At 43.9% G+C, this 18,861-nt stretch overlaps 1 protein-coding gene and 1 pseudogene across 1 annotated transcript; both read right to left on the minus strand.

Moving 5' to 3' along the window:
- Positions 1-4,825: 4,825 nt before the first annotated feature.
- LOC148508487 (taste receptor type 2 member 41-like) lies at positions 4,826-5,380 on the minus strand. Its single transcript, XM_088444451.1, has one exon. The coding sequence runs from the start codon at positions 5,378-5,380 to the stop codon at positions 4,826-4,828; it is 555 nt and encodes a 184-aa protein (XP_088300577.1).
- Positions 5,381-13,916: 8,536 nt separating this feature from the next.
- Positions 13,917-14,297, minus strand: LOC148508488 (Y-box-binding protein 1 pseudogene; annotated as a pseudogene).
- Positions 14,298-18,861: the final 4,564 nt, after the last annotated feature.

An 18,861-nucleotide genomic window follows, 5' to 3' on the forward strand; every position in this document is an offset into this window, starting at 1 on the left:
GAGCAAAACATGGGACATGTTGGAATTTGCCCAGATGTAATGCGCGCACAATATTGGTGGCGTTGTCAGATATCACAAATCCCCAGGAGAGTCTAAGTGGGGTAAGCCACTGGGCGATGATTTCCCTCAGTTTCTCTAGGAGGTTGTCGGCGGTCTGCCTCTTACTGAAACCGGTGATACACAGCATAGCCTGCCTTGGAACGAGCTGGCGTTTCTGAGATGCTGCTACTAGTGACGCTGCTGTCGTTGCTGCGTAAGGTGATACATCTACCCAGTGGGCTGTCACATTCATATAGTCCTTAGTCTGCCATGTTCCACTTGTCCACATGTCCGTGGTTAAGTGGACATTGGGTACAACCGCATTTTTCAGGACACTGAGGACACTTTTTCTGACGTTTCTGTACAGTCTCGGTATCGCCTGCCTAGTGAAGTGGAATCTAGATGGGATTTGGAACCGGGGACACACTACCTCCATCAATTGTCTAAATCCCACTGCACTAATGGTGGATACCGGACGCACGTCTAACACCAACATAGCAGTCAAGGCCTCAGTTATAAGTTTTGATTCAGGATGACTGCTGTCGTACTTCATCCTCCTCGCTAAGGACTGTTGGAGGGTCAATTGTTTAGTAAAAGTAGTGGTGTTCCTACTTCCTCTCTGGGTTGATGAACGACTCCCAGCAGCAGCAACAGCAGCAGCAGCAGCAGGAGGCGTAGCAATGCAGGATCCTCCTCCGGAGGAATCCCGGATAGGAGAGTCAGTTATGCCAGTGACATGGCCTGCAGGACTACTTCCGATCCTGACTAAGGAGGAAATTGATGAGGAGGGAGTTGACGGTGTGGTTGGCAGGCGCTTGGATACAACAGGACAACGGGATTTAGGTGTCCCTGGACTGCTTACGGTCTTAGCCAAAGTTTCTGAACTTGACAGTAACTTTTTATGAATGTGCTGCAGGTGCCGTATAATGGAGGATGTTCCTAGGTGGTTAACGTCCCTACCCCTACTTATTTCACCTTTACATATGGTACATATGGCAAGACAGTTGTTGTCCGGATTTGGATAGAAATATTGCCAGACCAAAGAGGTGGAATGTTTGGTCTTCTGCCCAGGTATGACCGTGATGGTCTTTTTCATCCCACGGACAAAAACTGTCTCCCCCGGAGCCTGATTTAAACAAACCACATCACCATCAGAATCCTCCTCGCCAACTTCCTCCTCAGTGCCAGCTACACCAGTATCCTCATCCTGTTGTACTTCAACAGTGACATCTTCAATTTGCATATCAGCAAGTGGACTGTGGGTGCTCCTTTCAGCACTTGCAGGGGGCGTGAAAATGGTGGAAAGAGCCACCTCTTCCTGTCCAGTGCTGGGAAGGTCAGGCATCGCAACTGCCACTACACTTGGACTCTCCTTGGGGATTTGTGATATCTTTTTAGAATGCACAGTTCTTCGCTTAGTTTGATTTTTTTAGCGGGAGGAGGGCTTCCATCGTCATGTGAAGCTGAACCACTAGTCATGAACATAGGGAAAGACCTTAGCCATTCCTTGCCACTCTGTGTCATAAATGGCATATTGGCAAGTTTACGTTTCTCTTCAGATGATTTAAATGTTTTTTTCAAGGTCATTTTCCTGAACTTTGTCATTTGGGATTGTATGTGCCCTCTACTATGACATTGGGCATCGGCCTTGGCAGATGACGTTGATGGCATGTTATCGTCTATGTCATGACTAGTGGCAGCAGCTTCAGCACTAGGAGGAAGTGGTTCTTGATCTTTCCTTATTTTATTTTATCGGAGAAAGTTTGGTCCTCCATTTATGTTATATTGATATATACGTGCGGCTAAGGCGCACACAAACACAGAAAATAATTTTTGAATTTTTGTTGGAGACTAGTGCACTTTGTGGGTTACACCACCCTTTAAGAAATGATTGGCGCTGCTCCTCTGTTGATGCACGTGCAGCTACTGCGCACACAATTCACAAACACAAAAAAATATATATTTTTATTTTGTTTGGAGTGCCCTTTGGGGGTTATAGCACCCTTTAGCAGTCAATCCAGCCGGCCCTTTATTTATGGGACACAGGCGCACACTTGGCACTACTTTGTTGATTCACGTGCAGACACAGTGCACACAATTCACAAACACAAAAAAATATTTTTTTTTATTTTGTTTGGAGTGACCTTTGGGGGTTACTGCACCCTTTAGTGGTCAATCCAGCTGGCCCTTTATTTATGGGACACAGGCGCATGCTTGGCACTACTTTGTTGATGCACGTGCAGACACAGTGCACACAATTCACAAACACAGATATATATTTTTTTATTTTGTTTGGAGTGCCCTTTGGGGGTTACAGCACCCTTTAACGGACAAGCCAGCCTGCCCTTTACTTATGACACAGGCGCACGCTTGGCACTACTTTATTGATGCACGTGCGGCCACAGTGCACACAATTCACAAACACAGAAATATATATTTTTATTTTGTTTGGAGTGCCCTTTGGGGGTTACAGCACCCTTTAGCGGTCAATCCAGCTGGCCCTTTATTTATGGGACACAGCCGCACGCTTGCCACTACTTTGTTGATGCACGTGCGGCCACAGTGCACACAATTCACAAACACAAAAAAATATATTTTTTTATTTTGTTTGGAGTTCCCTTTGGGGGTTACAGCACCCTTTAACGGACAAGCCAGCCGGCCTTTTACTTATGGGACACAGGCGCACGCTTGGCGCTGCTCCTTTGTTGATGCACGTGCAGCCACAGTGCACACAATTCACAAACACAGAAAAAATATTTTTTTTTTTGCACTTGGGGGGAGCACCCCTGACGGACAGAGCACCCCCTGGACAACACTACAGCACCCCTTTAGGACTGGGACACTGCACAGGACTTTGGAGTGGACACAGCCCCTATGGAGAACTGACTGCACAACACAGTCCAGCCAGCCCCTATGGACTTTGAAGTAGTGGACACAGCCCCTATGTACAACAGCAGCACAGCACAACACAGCGCAGCACAACACTACTCTGCACTACACTACACTACACTACACAGCCCAGCCAGCCCTAACTCCCACCCTCCCTCTTCACTGTCCACAGCCGAGTGAGAAAATGGTGCAGACGCGGGTACCTTATATAGGATCCAAAACCCGCGAGACCCGGAAGGTGGGATGATGACGTTTTGCCTCGATTTCAGATCCGAGTCAGGCGGGAAACAGTCGAGCCTGACTCGGATCGGCCTCTTATCGGGGGGGCTCGGGGGGTTCAGATTTCAGAAATCCGAACCAGCTCACCCCTAATATATATATATATATATATATATATATATATATATATATATATGTATCAATTTAGTATTATTGAATAGAACCTTACCACAATGACAAAGATATAAAATGACACAGTATGTTACCTTACACTACGGGAGGCAGTGAGATCAGCTGCAGTAAATGACAATACTTACAGGGTTGATAATTAAACAGGACACAAATGTTATTTTATTGCATAGAGATAAATACTTTTAGTGTGGGTGGCTCTTAATGTGCTCATATAAATGTACATTTTATTCTCTTCTCTCCATCATTAGCGTCTGACAGGTGTGTGAGGTCTGCTCAGTGTATTACACTTTATGTTGCTGTCTCCCCCCACACCATAGCTTAGACACCTGGGTTCTCCAGAAAGGAAGCAGGTCACAGCCATTAGCTAGATACTTAATTCAATATAATGGTAGTAAAATTACATCTATGAGCCATATTCAATTTGAGTGGACCCGCAATACTTTTCCGCCTCCCGGACTTTCCGCCTGCTTCGACTGTTTGGCATCGCACGCGTGCCCGTGTATCCCCAGATTCAAGTTGATAGTTCGCTAAAACGGGACCTGGCGAAACTTAAACAAGTGGAAAGTTCTGTCAGATTTGGGGAAATCAGCCTGACACCCTCCAAAAGATGCTCTGACATGGGGGTTCCCTATGGTTACCCCTGATTTGGCTTGCTGAAGGTATTTGGTCTTTTTAAACGGGTTGAATAGCTGCTAAATAGCGTTTTTCTATACGTGTTGCAGAATAGTATTCAGGAGTGGTTTTTGCAGAAAATAACCTATTCGGGCAAATTTGGGGTACTTGAAAATGGGGGTCAGCATATTTTAAAGTTGCTAAAGTGAAGTTTAAAAAATCATGAAAAGTCCACCTGCTGCAAGCTCCTGCAATCAAAGAAAAAACTAGGGGCATACTTGGGGACCCTCCTGGAGTCTAGTTCTCTAGTTTTTAACTTTGTCCCCCAACATTCCCCCCCCCCAAATTGGAAGTGATTTTTTTGGGTGTTCATAAGTGTTTTTTTTTTTTATTTTGATGCAGTTTACCTTTGGGGGACTGTCTGAAGGCTGCACGGGGGTTCCCACAATGTTGCACCCCAAAACCCCAATTCTGCACTTTTTTCCGCCTGCTATTCATAGGCGAAACTTTATCTCCCATTACATTGCACTGACTTTCCGTCTAGGCGGAGAGTCTTTTAAATTGAATACGGCGATACTTTTCCGCCTGGCGAAATGACGTCATCGGCGAAGCTTTTTCCCCGATCTCGGCTTTTCGCTCCAAGTTGAATATGGGCCTATATGTCGATTATATTTTCTATTTCTAAATCTTAATAAATTTGATATAAAAAAACAAATGCTCAATATAAAGATATTTATTACAAATAAAAACTTTCTGAGTGTGTAATGCAGTATTTTGGTTGCTTTCACCTATCTCTTACTTGGGGTGACAAAAAAGTGTTTTAAATCCAGTGACTGTCTACTGCTCATCTATGATCCATCAAATTATCAAATGACTAGGTGGACTCTTGCCCCAGGAGACTTCTCTTTAATTTGGGGTTTCCAAAGATTAATATGAAGGACTGTACTGATGGATATGACAAGAGAAACAGCAGTAAGAATATTTCTAGTGCACGTTCTGGGTTAAATGATACAAAAAAAGAATAAATAATGATAATAAGGAATGTCAAGTCCAAAACCACACGTAGGGTCATTGTCACAGCCGCCCGAACAAGAGCCTGGAGCTGAGGAGATGAGCTGACCTCGGACACGTTCTGCCTGACCCTCCAGACATGCTGCAGGAGAGACGTCACACTGAGCCCAATACAGATGACAGTCAGGGTATAAGGCAGGGTGTAGCTTAATATCATATTCAATACACTGTAAGGGACATTCACCTTCATTGTAAATCTTATTGGCTTATCAGTATTATTTGTATTTTGTAGAAAAATCTCTGATATCCAGAAAAAGGGCAAATTCAACAGAACTGAGCACATTGCTGATCCTATGAGCAGTTTGTTAATGGAAGAGGAGAACCACATTGTCATCCTTAGGACAGTCTGATGGGTCATCTTGACGAGCTTCACACAATAGCAGATGGAGAGCCAGGTGGTGTTCCAAAAACTCATGTTGAAAAAGACAAAAAGGACATAAAAAGAAAGTAAGAATATTTTTGTGTTAATCTCTCTTTGTATCTGGAAAGTAAACAAGTAAGTATTAAGCAACATTGAGAATTGCAGGAGGACCTTGCTGAGAGCCATAGAGAGCAGGATTTGGTCACTGTCACTGGGATTAGTGATCCTTCTCCAGGGTTTGAGGTACACAGTGATGATGGCGGTGTTTATGAGGATCCCATGTATCCCGATTATAACTGTAATAATGGTTCTCACAATCTGTTCCACCGGCACCATTCTATAAAAGTAGACAACTTCTCTTGTTCCCTTAATGAATAATAAGAGAATCTCTAAGCAAGTGTCAGTAGTGTAATGATTTCATGCTGGGCAGAACGAGGAAGGAGCAGGATAATACATGCAAATCTGTCCAGTAGCTGCTTTCCCTGTGTGTGTTTTGATTAAGTGCACTAGTGAAACGTGAATGGAAGAAGAGCATGATGTAATGGAATCTGATATATACAGATGAGAAACACAACGTTTACAGAAACAATTGTCCATCCAATGAAATGATCATTAACAACAGAGAGGACAATGATTACATATAGACATTGCTATGACATCTCAGGCGAGTCTGAAACTATTACAGAGTATGCAGGAAGCATAATGTATTTAATGGTATTCCTCTATATTTGCAAATGGACATTATGGCAGCACAATAATCAGCGTAGCAGCACTGAGTTCATTTGCCCTCATGTGACCACAGAATGTTCTGACGGCAGCTTATATATTCTCCCTGTGTTTAAGAAGGTTTCTACCAGCGTGTCTGGATTCCCCCCACAGGCCTAAAGCATTATTGTGGGATAATCGGCTTCTCACAAAGTGAAACAAAGTGTAAATAGAAATATAGTAGATCATCCAAACTAAATTCATGATTTTCATATCTTGAAAATACTTTTAAATCAGTATTGAACACAAGGAACAAGTATTTTGTATATTTTTCAGTAATATGTTAGTCACCAGCATGATAAACAGTAACCGACATAACACTTATACATAACAGTTTTATATAATATATATATATATATATATATATCAAACAAAAAGTGGAAAAGGAGCGCATCCTAGTGCAATCTCGTATAGACCTTTTGGACCCTTCACCAGTTTCAATCACCTGTGTGGTGGAGGGGTACCTTAAACAGTGGAATAATCCACAATTATATCAGCATACGAGAATCACTGGTCGTTTCAGCATTTTCCATTCCTCATCCAATCATATATGTGCCAATATCAGCAGTGTATGCAATTGTACATGTTGTTCTCCGGTAGCCTACATGTTACGACACTCCTCATATATGGGCTGTCTCTGAGTTGAGAGTTGTGTATGTGTATATATATATATCAATGTGTTTTGTTACTCTGGGTGTGTAAGAATTTTTCATGTAAGGTCTGTTGCATGGTGTGCTGATTTATTCTAATACGTAAGAATTGTGACATGAGTGAAATGACAGGATCTTCCCTATCGCTCTTGACTCGAACATTGTTAAAGATGTAGTGGGTGTGAGGTTCTCCTAGGGGGAGAGAGACTTTGTTTTTATTTATTTATTTAATCTTTATTTCTTTAATTTAATTGGTGTGAATTTATTTTTTATTTATTTATATATGTCTTTCTGTGGATTTGTGTTACGATTCTCTTACACAATTAATCAGTAATCAATTTAAGAATATTTCTTTTACAAATGTGATTATGGCTGCTAGTTCTAATACTCATCTCTACTTTTCTATGTTTGTGGTCACCATTTCATATTATGTTCCTAATATTTTCTATGTATGGATATTTTTTTGTGCTTTAACTGTACTGATTTTATATCGATAAAAATACATTAAAATAAAAAAAGAATAGAGGGAGAGTTTTTCCTGAGTGTAATGGATATGCACTATTGCCGCATGTGTATAACAGTGGTTTATATTTATTAAAAGGCAGTATGTGACAAATGCCATTTTCTTGTATTTTTTGCCCAGCTGTTTTTAGTCCACCCCATTGTATTTACTCATTTATTGTATTTATTGTATTTACTAATGTCTATACTGTCAGATTAGGAGCTGCCAAACACACCTTGGGCCCTGATCTTTTTTCATGTCAAGAATATAAATTACTGGATTATCAAGTGAAAATTTGGAAAATTGTCAACAAAAACTCCCCAAAAAATGAGTCACATCTAACAGGACAGGTTGATAGAAATCACAGCAAATTAGTGAAGGGTAAATTATAATTCACATAAAAGGGACACAAAAATGTGCTATGCTTTGGATATATGAATTTTTTGGGGGGACAATGATATCTATAACAAATTGTGCATGTATGCGGGGTGTCAATGACAGTTTGTTTGGGGGAGGATCAGCATCAGAAGTAGCAGCTGTAGGTCTCATGGATGTTTCACAGGCCAAGGTTTTTCCATGGGGGAATCACTCTATACACATCATTTTATGCTAAGGATTTACAGATGTTTTGTGTTAACTATATAAAATGTTGATGCTTCTGTATGACCAGAATAAGTAACATTCGGAGACTTATATGAAATTATTTCACTGTGTGTCCGACCTGTACAATCTAATTCCACTCAGCTAGTATCCTCAGAGTCATCACCTAAAACACATTAACTCATCATCTTTCTCAGATCTTTGCTGCCCTGAAGAGATGGTCATTTCCCAGCCAGGACAGTCACATTGGCATTAATTGCATAAAGCATTTTATAGTCCTATATGTGTACCTAATGTTCTGGGGGGCAGCAACTTATAGACAGCTACTTTACATGTAAATAATTCAGAATCCTACAGATAGCAATAAAGGAACTAGCATGCTCTTCTGGGTGCTATTATCATGTTAGTAAGACTACCGGTAAGTTAGGGAAAAAGCAGAAGCTGCGATACTTGTAGACAAATCTGCAAACATTGGCCCTGATTCAGAGCCGGACGCTCTGACCAGAGCGCTCGCTCTGAATCAGGGCCCACCTCCATAAATATGGAGCGTCCTTCTGGACGCTCGCATAGCTGTGGGTCACCACCCACAGCATATACGAACGTGCAGGATGATGGTCGCGATGGTCGCGACCATCGCCACTGCGAGCAGCAGCCTGCGGTTGAGGTTTTCAACCGCAGGGCCAGGAATGATTTTGGCTCTATCAGAGCCAAAATCACTCCCACTGACATCACTAGTGATGTCAGTGGGCTCGGCTTCAGACGGTAGGCGTTCCGTTGGGAACGCCTCCGTCTGGCAGGCATGCCCCCGGCATGCCCAACAAAGGGGGCGTGCTGTCAGTCAACATGGACAGCACGCCCCCTTTGAAGAGACACTACGAGCTAAGGCAAGTCCTTCACTCGTCGCGTCTCGCGCATGCGCACGACGGAGCTCCCTCCGTTGTGCGCATGTGCAGTGCAGACCATCGACCCACTTGCGAGCGGACAGCTGAAGGGTCTGAAAGAGGCCCATTGTTTTGTGTTGCAATCTTATAGTGTTTGTCTCACATGCAGTAATTGCTCTACTAACTTGTCAGAACTATCAACAAGGGACTGCTGAATGCTTATCCAAATGGGAGCTAGCCCTCATTATGCCCTAATAACATTATCCTGGTCAAGTGATACTTTAAACCTGACTAACCTACAAAAAAGTATCAGTCTAGAACCGTGACTTAAGTGCTGATTCAGCGTTGGTTGCCCATGAACACAGCATGTACTGTACGTCTTTGGACTGTAGGCCTGATTCTGCAGCAATTGGCTGGTTGTTGTGTTCTACGCATGCATATGGATCACAGTGCACATGCACAAACACTCCACTGCTATCAGGACTGCGATTACAGTAACTACGCAGACGCATCACCGAGTGATTGAGAGGAAGTACCATTTGTAGAGGTGATTGGGGGTGGTCGGCAAAATGCAGATGTGCCTGTGCATTAGAACTCCATTGCAGGAGAATGCACTGAGAGGCCATATGCAGCTCAGGCTTTTCACTGCGTGTGATGAGGTTAGTAATTTCTGCGTAAGGTCAGAGCTTGTGCAAGTGTGCGTGAGGCTGCTATTGTACTCCATGTAACTGATGTTTTTGCAGATTTGGAAAGTATTACAGATGTTTGTAAGGCAGAGGTTCCCAAATGTGGTCTTTCAAGGCTCCCCAACAGATCAGGTTTTAGTGATATCAATAGTTGGGCACAGGTGGTTAAATCAAATTGACTAAGATACTAATTAATTCACCTGTGCTCAGCCATGGATATCTCTAACACCTGATCTGTTGTGGAGCTTTGTGGGCTGCGTTTGGTAACCTCTGGTGTAAGGTAAGGGGGCGTTCTTATTTTGTGCTGTGACAGCATAGCGCTCGCAGACATTAGCAAATCTGTGTTGTACTAACTGGTTTGTACATTGCTGCACCACTAGCACCAGATTTTGGAGTGTACGGATTGCTTTGGTGGCTGATTTCCCCGTGGTCAGATAGGACACACCATGACAGAGAGGCAAGCCTGAATTCCCCTTTTGCAGACACAATGACCAGTCAGGAGGGAAGGTGCAACGCAATTTTATTATTTGTTAATAATTAACAACAAATGACAGGATATATTTACCATTTACAGATGGAATGATATTAATTACACTTTTCAATGACAAGGTATTTATTTATTACCTCCCCGTCATCTACCGGTGACCCCAGCTGGCAAGCAATGTGACACCAAAAAGAACCACAATTCCTGCAGAACTTTACTTTACCAAAAAAACAAATGAGAGACTTAAATATGAAACCTGCTGGTCTAGCTTGAATCAATGGTGCTCTGGCAGTCTATTGCTGTGAAATACAGTCTGTGTTAATGCTCCCTTTTTGCAGAGGAATAACGTGGGAAAAAAACACATGCAGGCCAAGCTTGTACTTATAGTTCTCCAGCTGTAATGGCTAACAGTCTATGCAGAGTAAATGGCCCAAGCTCAATAAAGCACATGCAAGTTAGGCTGGTACTTGTAGTTCTCCAGCTGTAATGGCTAACAGTCTATGCAGAGTAAATGGTCCAAGCTCAACAAAGCACATGCAAGTTAGGCTGGTACTGGTAGTTCTCCAGCTGTTAAGGCTAACAGTTCATGTAGAGTACATGGCCCAAGCTCAATAAAGCACATGCAAGTTAGGCTGGTACTTGTAGTTCTCCAGCTGTAATGGCTAACAGTCTATGCAGAGTAAATGGTCCAAGCTCAACAAAGCACATGCAAGTTAGGCTGGTACTGGTAGTTCTCCAGCTGTAATGGCTAAAAGTCTATGGAGAGTAAATGGCCCAAGCACAATAATGCAACTTTTACTACCAGAATTGCCAGCCGAGGTTACACAGGGCTAAATAAAACAAGTAATGTGCATTACATCACAGGAATTGACAAAGCAACAGATTCACAGTAAGCATGCACCTTTTGCTAATGAGAGGACAGCACAAGTAATATAAATTACATCAGCATGAATGGACTTTGAAATGGATACCGGGCCAAGCAGTGTATAAGAGACAATTTACATTAACCCCAATATCAGTAAAGATTCAAACATTTCATGCAAGCAAAATATTAATCAGCATTGACAATAATAACACAGCGAGCAGTGAACAGCTTTACAGAGTGCTATAACAGATAAAGGGCCACTATCAACCACTTTAGCTAACACATGAGTCAAGCAGTAAACAGAGCCAAATACATATCACATGGCATTACATTTAGTTTAAAGCTAGACATAAAATCCTTTATACATCACCCACAGTGGCATTGGACATGAGCCGATGCCCGTCAGTAACGTCCCCTCCTGGACATGAGCCAGAGGTTCACAGGAAATAAAATGACCACCAATACAATACTTGGGGAAAAGAGGGGGTGACCTGTCTTTTGCTTCCCCCCTATTTCATCACTACACACACACTTTACCTAATTCAAGACACTATGACCCTTTTCTACACCCAGTTGTGTGGGAGACTAACCTCCCCCGATCCCAGCTTTTACACAAAACCTAGTCTTCCAGCCTAATCATGTTTAGCCACAAGGTAAAGGATAATGCAATAGACCCAGGGAACCCAGATTAGATAGGTGTACAGAGAGGCAGGGCCTTAATGGAGGGAAGATAGGAGCTGTGGAGGGACAGATTATAGGGAGGTTCTGGTATGATCTCACCCCTAGCAGTGGCTATTCAGCCTCCTCCGATGTCCAGGGCAACTCTGGGATGCACAGCACCGCACCGGAGCTTCCAGCTGCAGACCTCCAGCAGGTATTTTACAAGAGGCAACAGGTGCAAATCAATTTCCACAGGGGCTCTGTCCAGCAAACACACACAGCAGCAGGAGGGGTCCTCAAGCTCTCTTCCTCTGGGGCTATTTTTTCTTCTTCCCGTGCATTTGCCAGCAGGGTTTTCGTCACTGGCGGGACCTTTTCCTCAGCTGGGGCTTCATCTGCGACGATGGAGCGATGAGACCTCCTTCCAAGGCAGCTCCTCTTCTCTCCCAGCATGTGCAGACTTGCTCATGCGGCGCCTCCTGATAATAGGCACTCAGGAAGGCTGTCCTTTATTCAGAGGGGGCTTCTTCCAAAGCAGGGTGCTCTATGCAAATCCCCAGGCAAGCTTCCTCCAGGGACTCACATCCAGCATCAGAGCACATCTCCTGGCAGGATAGATAGGTAGCCTTCTGGCTAATGTGACGTCTGGTAATTGTAATCCAGGGCAAACACATAAGTTATAGCATCCATAGTTTTACAGATCCAAGGGCACTCCACAGCAACTCCTCACAGACAATCCTTTTTTCAGAAATTCCTCCCAGACTCAGCACTTACTGCCCTGAGGAAGGTAATTTATAAGCTCTCCCTCACTCTCCTCCCTTTCGGTCCTGCATCTATGAGTGGACAGATGGGACCCAGCACCAGGCCGCCTACAGGGATCTCTGCCGGGACACCTAGGCTACCAATCAATGGGGCTGGATTTTCCCTCCAAAAATGGGTCGCTGACCAAGGGGCATTTTCTACCTCCCTGTCTGCACATGCTCAGTAAGGTTCGAGGGAGAATGGTCAGCAAAAGTTCACTGTACTATCCTATGGGGCCAATGGAGCTGTATGATCTTGTATATATGTATATATATGTATATGTGTGTGTATATATATACAAAGACAGAAATCCACTGCACTCGCCACTCCTAGATTTGGGGTGCAGACCTGCACTCGCCATTCCCAGGACTGGGGTGCAAGTGGCCTGTGACCACATTGCTTAAATAAATAAAAACAGAAAACCCAGCACTCACCATGTTTAAACACCCACAAATAAGTAAATAAATAATGGGGATTTGGTTCATGGATTGATCAATGCATTTAAGCCCGCAGCCCACATCACGGGACCCCACTCTCTGCAGGTCCTACACTATCCGTCACACTGATGGAAACCTGGTAGCTGCTATCACATAGTTTAGACTGAGAAAATTTTACCTGATTTAAAGCTCACCTGCCAGCTAATGGCTTTTATGCATTGATCAATCCATGAACCAAATCCCCATTATTTATTTACTTATTTATACATCATTGTGGGTGTTTAAACATGGTGAGTGCTGGGTTTTCTGTTTTTGTGTGTGTGTGTGTGTATGTATATATATATATATATATATATATATATATATAAAATATATCAAAAATTACAGGGGCTGAAGAACACCCAAGTGTCTCCCTGATTTACTAAGGGGTAACCCCATAACTATGGGGGTATCACACACTTGCCCCCTAAAATAATATGTGTCCTCACGTATTCTGATCTAGTAAGGATGTTTGTTTTGCAAAGTAACAATGTATTTTTCACGTAACAAATTATATTCATGTAAACCTAGATTCAGTCTCTATATCTAAGAGGTAAGACCCCTTTTGTGCTTCTCTCGGAACGTCTGAGTCCCTCTTCTCCTGTCACAGTTTCAAGAGTTGTCTCCTTGGGGACTGAGTGTCGACACTCTTCCACGTTACTGGAAAGTCTGTGAGCAGTAGCACATCCATTGGATTGCTAATGGTCGGGTCTGCAGGGAAACTTGACCTCTCTGTCACCAATGAGTCAGCTACCTGATCTGGACCTTCTCCTTGGTTTGTCAGCAACTCTGGTTGTTTGCATGAGGCCATACCAGCATCTCTGTTGTTCACCCTAATTTGGCTCTCATCATTGCTCTTGACAGGGAAGCCATTGATCTGTACCATGGTGCTGCCTTATTCCTAGGTTAAGTACCATCTCTTTGTGTGCAGACAATTCTGTATCTAGGTTGTTCGCCAGGTTTTCTATCCCTGACCACTCAATGTCTGTTCCTACTCCTTTGTCTATCTTCTTAACTTCCTTATTTTCAATGGGAGTGGACACACTTGGGACTTGTGGTGGATGTTCCTGTGACTGCGTTGGAACATCGTAGCTTCTTCTGTTCAATCTCCGTTTGTGATGCACTCTGTTAGTAGGATAATGCCTGTTGTGTTGAGCTGCATATCAGCTGCCTTGTACAGGAACACCTCCAGGACCAGTCACATTTATGGCTTTAGCACCTTTCTCTCCAATCGCAATTTCGAACTCAACCATCTCTCCATCTCCCACACTGCGCAAGTAGTTCCTGGAGTTCTTCTTCTTAATGGCTGTGAAGTGCACAAACACACCCAACGTGAGGCTATTTGGGTTTATAAAACCATATCTGTGTTGTATGTTAAACCAAACCACCTGACCCAGCATTCTTCTTATGCCTGTGGAGGTATTGTTGAGTGGATTCGTGGTTCTGGATTGTCCTTCTTCCAAGATTGGACCTATTGTCTCTGTTCTTCCTGAGGGTTGGTCCTCAGCCTCAGGACTTCGGAGTTTAATGCCTCTGTGTAACATTCACGTTCCATGTGTCTGCTTTGATGACATCACCGACAGATAGGGTGCCCTTGTTGGTCGAACTGATCCGTGGGCCTTTGTCCTGGGTTTCTCCAGTTTTCCCTGTATGGCCTCCTCTTGGCTCTCAATCTGATCGAATCTTCCTGCTGGTTAGCTTTTAAGGACAGTATTTCCTTAGCAAGTTTGGCTACTTGTTTGCTTAAGGATACTAACTGGTCCACTTTCAATTTCTGACTGCTTTGGGTCGCTGAGGCTGTTACTGGGTCCCGCTCCCCATTTCTTGATCTGGTATTTTCACCTACCACCAGGATGGCTGTCTCTTTAAAGTCCAGGAAAGTTGCTTCTGGGTCTTGCCGCTGCAATAATCGCAAATGGATTCTCATGGGTTCTCCCCTCACGCCTTCCGTAAACTGATCAATTAAGGTTTTATCAGCATCTCTCACTTCATCTTCATCCACTTGCTGAATGGCCTTCAACATCTCCTGATGACTAAGGGCATAATCAAGGAGTGATTCTCCATGTTGCTGTATCCTGGCATGGAACCGCATCTTCAGCTCTGACATAGTTTTCTTTTCAAAGGTTGTTGTTAGCCTCTCGAATATCTGTTTGACTATTTTCTTTTCACGATTTGGCCAGGAGGTGACTTCTCTTAAAGCTGACCCTTTTAATTGTCCTATCAGGACTACCACTTTCTGTGCTTCAGTCAGCGAGTATAATCTGAACATGGACCTTAGTTTTGCTTTGAAGTCTTTCAGACTCCCTGTTCCTTTATCTCCCACTTCACCGGAATAACATGGCAGCCATGGGACCCCAAAGTAGTAAGGCATAGTGATAGGGGTAAGGCTGGTCCCCTCCTGGGAAGTGCTGCATGCAGATGACTGTTTGGTTTCCATTGCATCTGTAAGGGTAGGCTTGTGTGGAATCTCCGTATCCTGTTTGTGACACCAAAAATTTATGTGATGTACTGTCTGGTTTGTACAGTGCTGCACCACTAGCACCAGGTTCAGGTGTGTTCTGATTGCTTCGGTGGCCGATTTCCCTGTGCTCAGATAGGACACACCGTGACAGAGAGGCAAGCCTGAATTCTCTTGTTGCAGACACAATGACCAGTCAGGAGGGAAGGTGCAACACAATTTTATTATTTGTTAATAATTAACAACACATAACAGGAGATATTAACCATTTACAGATGGAATGATATTAATTACACTTTTCAATGACAAGGTATTTGTTACCTCCCCGTCATCTACCGGTGACCCCAGCTGGCAAGCAATGTGAAACCAACAAGAACCACAATTCCTGCAGAACTTTACTTTACCAAAAAAACAAATGAGAGACCTAAATATGAAACCTGATGGTCTAGCTTGAATCAATGGTGCTTCGGCAGTCTATAGCTGTGACATACAGTCTGTGTTAACGCTCCCTTATTGCTGAGGAATAATGTGGGAAAAAAAACAGATGCAGGCCAAGCTTGTACTTGTAGTTCTCCAGCTGTAACGACTAACCGTTCATGCAGAGTAAATGGCCCAAGCTCAATAAAGCACATGCAAGTTAGGCTGGTAGTTGTAGTTCTCCAGCTGTAATGGTTAATAGTTCATGCAGAGTAAATGGCCCAAGCTCAATATTGCACATGCCGGTTAAGCCATTACTTGTAGTTCTGCAGCTGTAATGGCTAACAGTCTATGCAGAGTAAATGGCCCAAGCTCAACAAAGCACATGCAAGTCAGGCTGGTACTTGTAGTTCTCTGGCTGTAACGTCTAACAGTTCATGTAGAGTACATGGCCCAAGCTCAATAAAGCACATGCAAGTTAGGCTGGTACTTGTAGTTCTCCAGCTGTAACGGCTAAAAGTCTATGCAGAGTAAATGGCCCAAGCTCAATAAAGAACATGCAAGTTAGGCTGGTACTTGTAGTTCTCCAGCTGTAACAGCTAACAGTTCACGCAGAGTAAATGGCCCAAGCACAATAATGCAACTTTTACTACCAGAATTGCCAGCCGGGGTTACACAGGGCTAAATAAAACAAGTAATGTACATTACATCATGGGAATTGACAAAGCAACAGATTCACAGTAAGCATGCACCTTTTGCTAATGAGAGGACAGCACAAGTAATTAAATTACTTCAGCATGAATGGACTTTGAAATGGATACCGGGCCAAGCAGTGTATAAGAGACAATTTACATTAACCCCAATATCAGTAAAGATTCAAACATTTCATGCAAGCAAAATATTAATCAGCATTGACAATAATAACACAGCGAGCAGTGAACAGCTTTACAGAGTGCTATAACAGATAAAGGGCCACGGAGGGCCACTATCAACCACTTTAGCTAACACATGAGTCAAACAGTAAACAGAGCCAAATACATATCACATGGCATTACATTTACTTTAAAGCTAGACATAAAATCCTTTATACATCACCCACAGTGGCATTGGACATGAGCCAGAGGTTCACAGGAAAGAAAATGACCATCGATACAATACTTGGGGAAAAGAGGGGGTGACCTATCTTTTATTTCATCACTACACACACACTTTACCTAATTCAAGACACTATGACCCATTTCTACACCCAGTTGTGTGGGAGACTAACCTCCCGGTCCCATTTTTTACACAAAACCTAGTCTCCCAGCCTAATCATGGTTAGCCACAAGGTAAAGGATAATGCAATAGACCCAGGGAACCCAGATTGGATAGGTGTACAGAGAGGCAGGGCCTTAATGGAGGGAAGATAGGAGCTGTGGAGGGACAGAGTATAGGGAGGTTCTGGTATGATCTCACCCCTAGCAGTGGCTATTCGGCCTCCTCCGATGTCCAGGGCAGCTCTGGGATGCACAGCACCGCACCAGAGCTCCCACCTGCAGACTCCGGGATGCACAGCACCGCACCGGAGCTCCCAGCTGCAGACCTCTGGCAGGTATTTTACAAGGAGCAACAGGTGCAAATCCCTTTCCACAGGGGCTCTGACCAGCAAACATACACAGCAGCAGGAGGGGTCCTGAAGCATTCTTCCTCTGGGGCTGTCTTTTCTTCTGCCTGTGCGGGTGCCAGCAGGGTTTTCGTCACTGGCGGGACCTTTTCCTCAGCTGGGGCTTCATCTGCGACGATGGAGCGATGAGACCTCCTTCCCAGGCAGCTCCTCTTCTCTCCCAGCATGCACAGACTTCCTCATGTGACTCCTCCTGATAACAGGCACTTAGGAAGACAGTCCTTTATTCAGAGGGGGCTTCTTCCAAAGCAGAGTGCTCTATGCAAATCCCCAGGCAAGCTTCCTCCAAGGACTCACATCCGGCATCAGAGCACCTCCCCTGGCAGAATAAATAGGTAGCCTTCCGGCTAATGCGAAGTCTGGTAATTGTAATCCAGTGCAAACATAGAAGTTATAGCTTCCTTAGTTTTACAGCTCCAAGGGCACTCCACAGCAACTCCTCACAGACAATACTTTTTTAAGAAATTCCTCCCAGACTCAGCACTGACAGCCCTGAGGAAGGTAATTTATAAGCTCTCTCTCTCACTCTCCTCCCTGTCGGTCCGTTATCTATGAGTAGACAAAGGGGACCCAGCAACAGGCCGCCTACAGGGATCTCTGTCTGGACACCTATGCTACCAATCAATGGGGCAGGATTTTCCCTCCAAAAATGGGTCTCTGTCCAAGGGGCACTTTCTACCTCCCTGTCTGCACATGCTCAGTAAGGTCCGAGGGAGAAAGGTCAGCAAAAGTTCACTGTACTATCCTTCCTATGGGGCCAATGGAGCTGTATGATCTTGTATATATATATAAATTAAAAAAAATGACAGGGGCTGAAGAACACCCAAGTGTCTCCCTGGTTTACTAAGGGGTAACCCCATAACTATGGGGGTATCACATATCTTTGCAGTGAGACTGCGAGTGTAATCACTATTGTTGTCGCAGTTGCGATCCGTACTGAATCAGGCCCTGTGTGCATATCTGCTAATTCTGCAGGTGGCATGTGAAGGAAAAATAAACCTCCAAGCAGCATCTCAGATCCGATGCCTGGGTCCCAAGATACAGGGTCATATACACATTGTGACCATCAGTTGCGATGATTGCGGCATCAGTAATGTGAGTAAAGCCTAAGCTTTCTCAGAATGGCCACCTCTTGCCTGATTATAATGATAGTAAATCTGCATTTACAGGCACAAACACTTACCTCGGCCCTTCCAGGATACGGGACCGGCATGCCCCCATTATCGGGGAATGCAGCTATTACCTCCCTGTCTCCGGCTCCATAGGCTACAGTTATGCTGTGATTAGAGGTGACTGTGGCTGATGGTCCTGAAACATCATAGCTGTCAGCAAACCATCTGTCTTGTGAATATCTCTGATTTAGCCCCTTAGTATACTATATTGGTAGCTGCCACGGGCAGACAGAACCTGGGACAACACACTTAGTCTATGCTGTGGTAGATAACACAGAAACTGGTTTTCCCAGCCGTCTTTTACCTCCACACTGAGCACAGTTACAAGAACTTAGGGCACTAATAAGTGCATGTTTATTGGCTGATGGACAAAGTCTTACTCTATACATAGATAGTAG

This window comes from Taudactylus pleione, unplaced genomic scaffold (assembly GCF_031769625.1).
Source record: "Taudactylus pleione unplaced genomic scaffold, aTauple2 ptg000364l, whole genome shotgun sequence".
Lineage (NCBI taxonomy): Eukaryota > Metazoa > Chordata > Amphibia > Anura > Myobatrachidae > Taudactylus > Taudactylus pleione.

Excerpts from the sequence above, each read along its gene's own strand:
- LOC148508487 (XM_088444451.1), bottom strand. The coding sequence starts at position 5,380 with ATGACCCATCAGACTGTCCTAAGGATGACAATGTGGTTCTCCTCTTCC.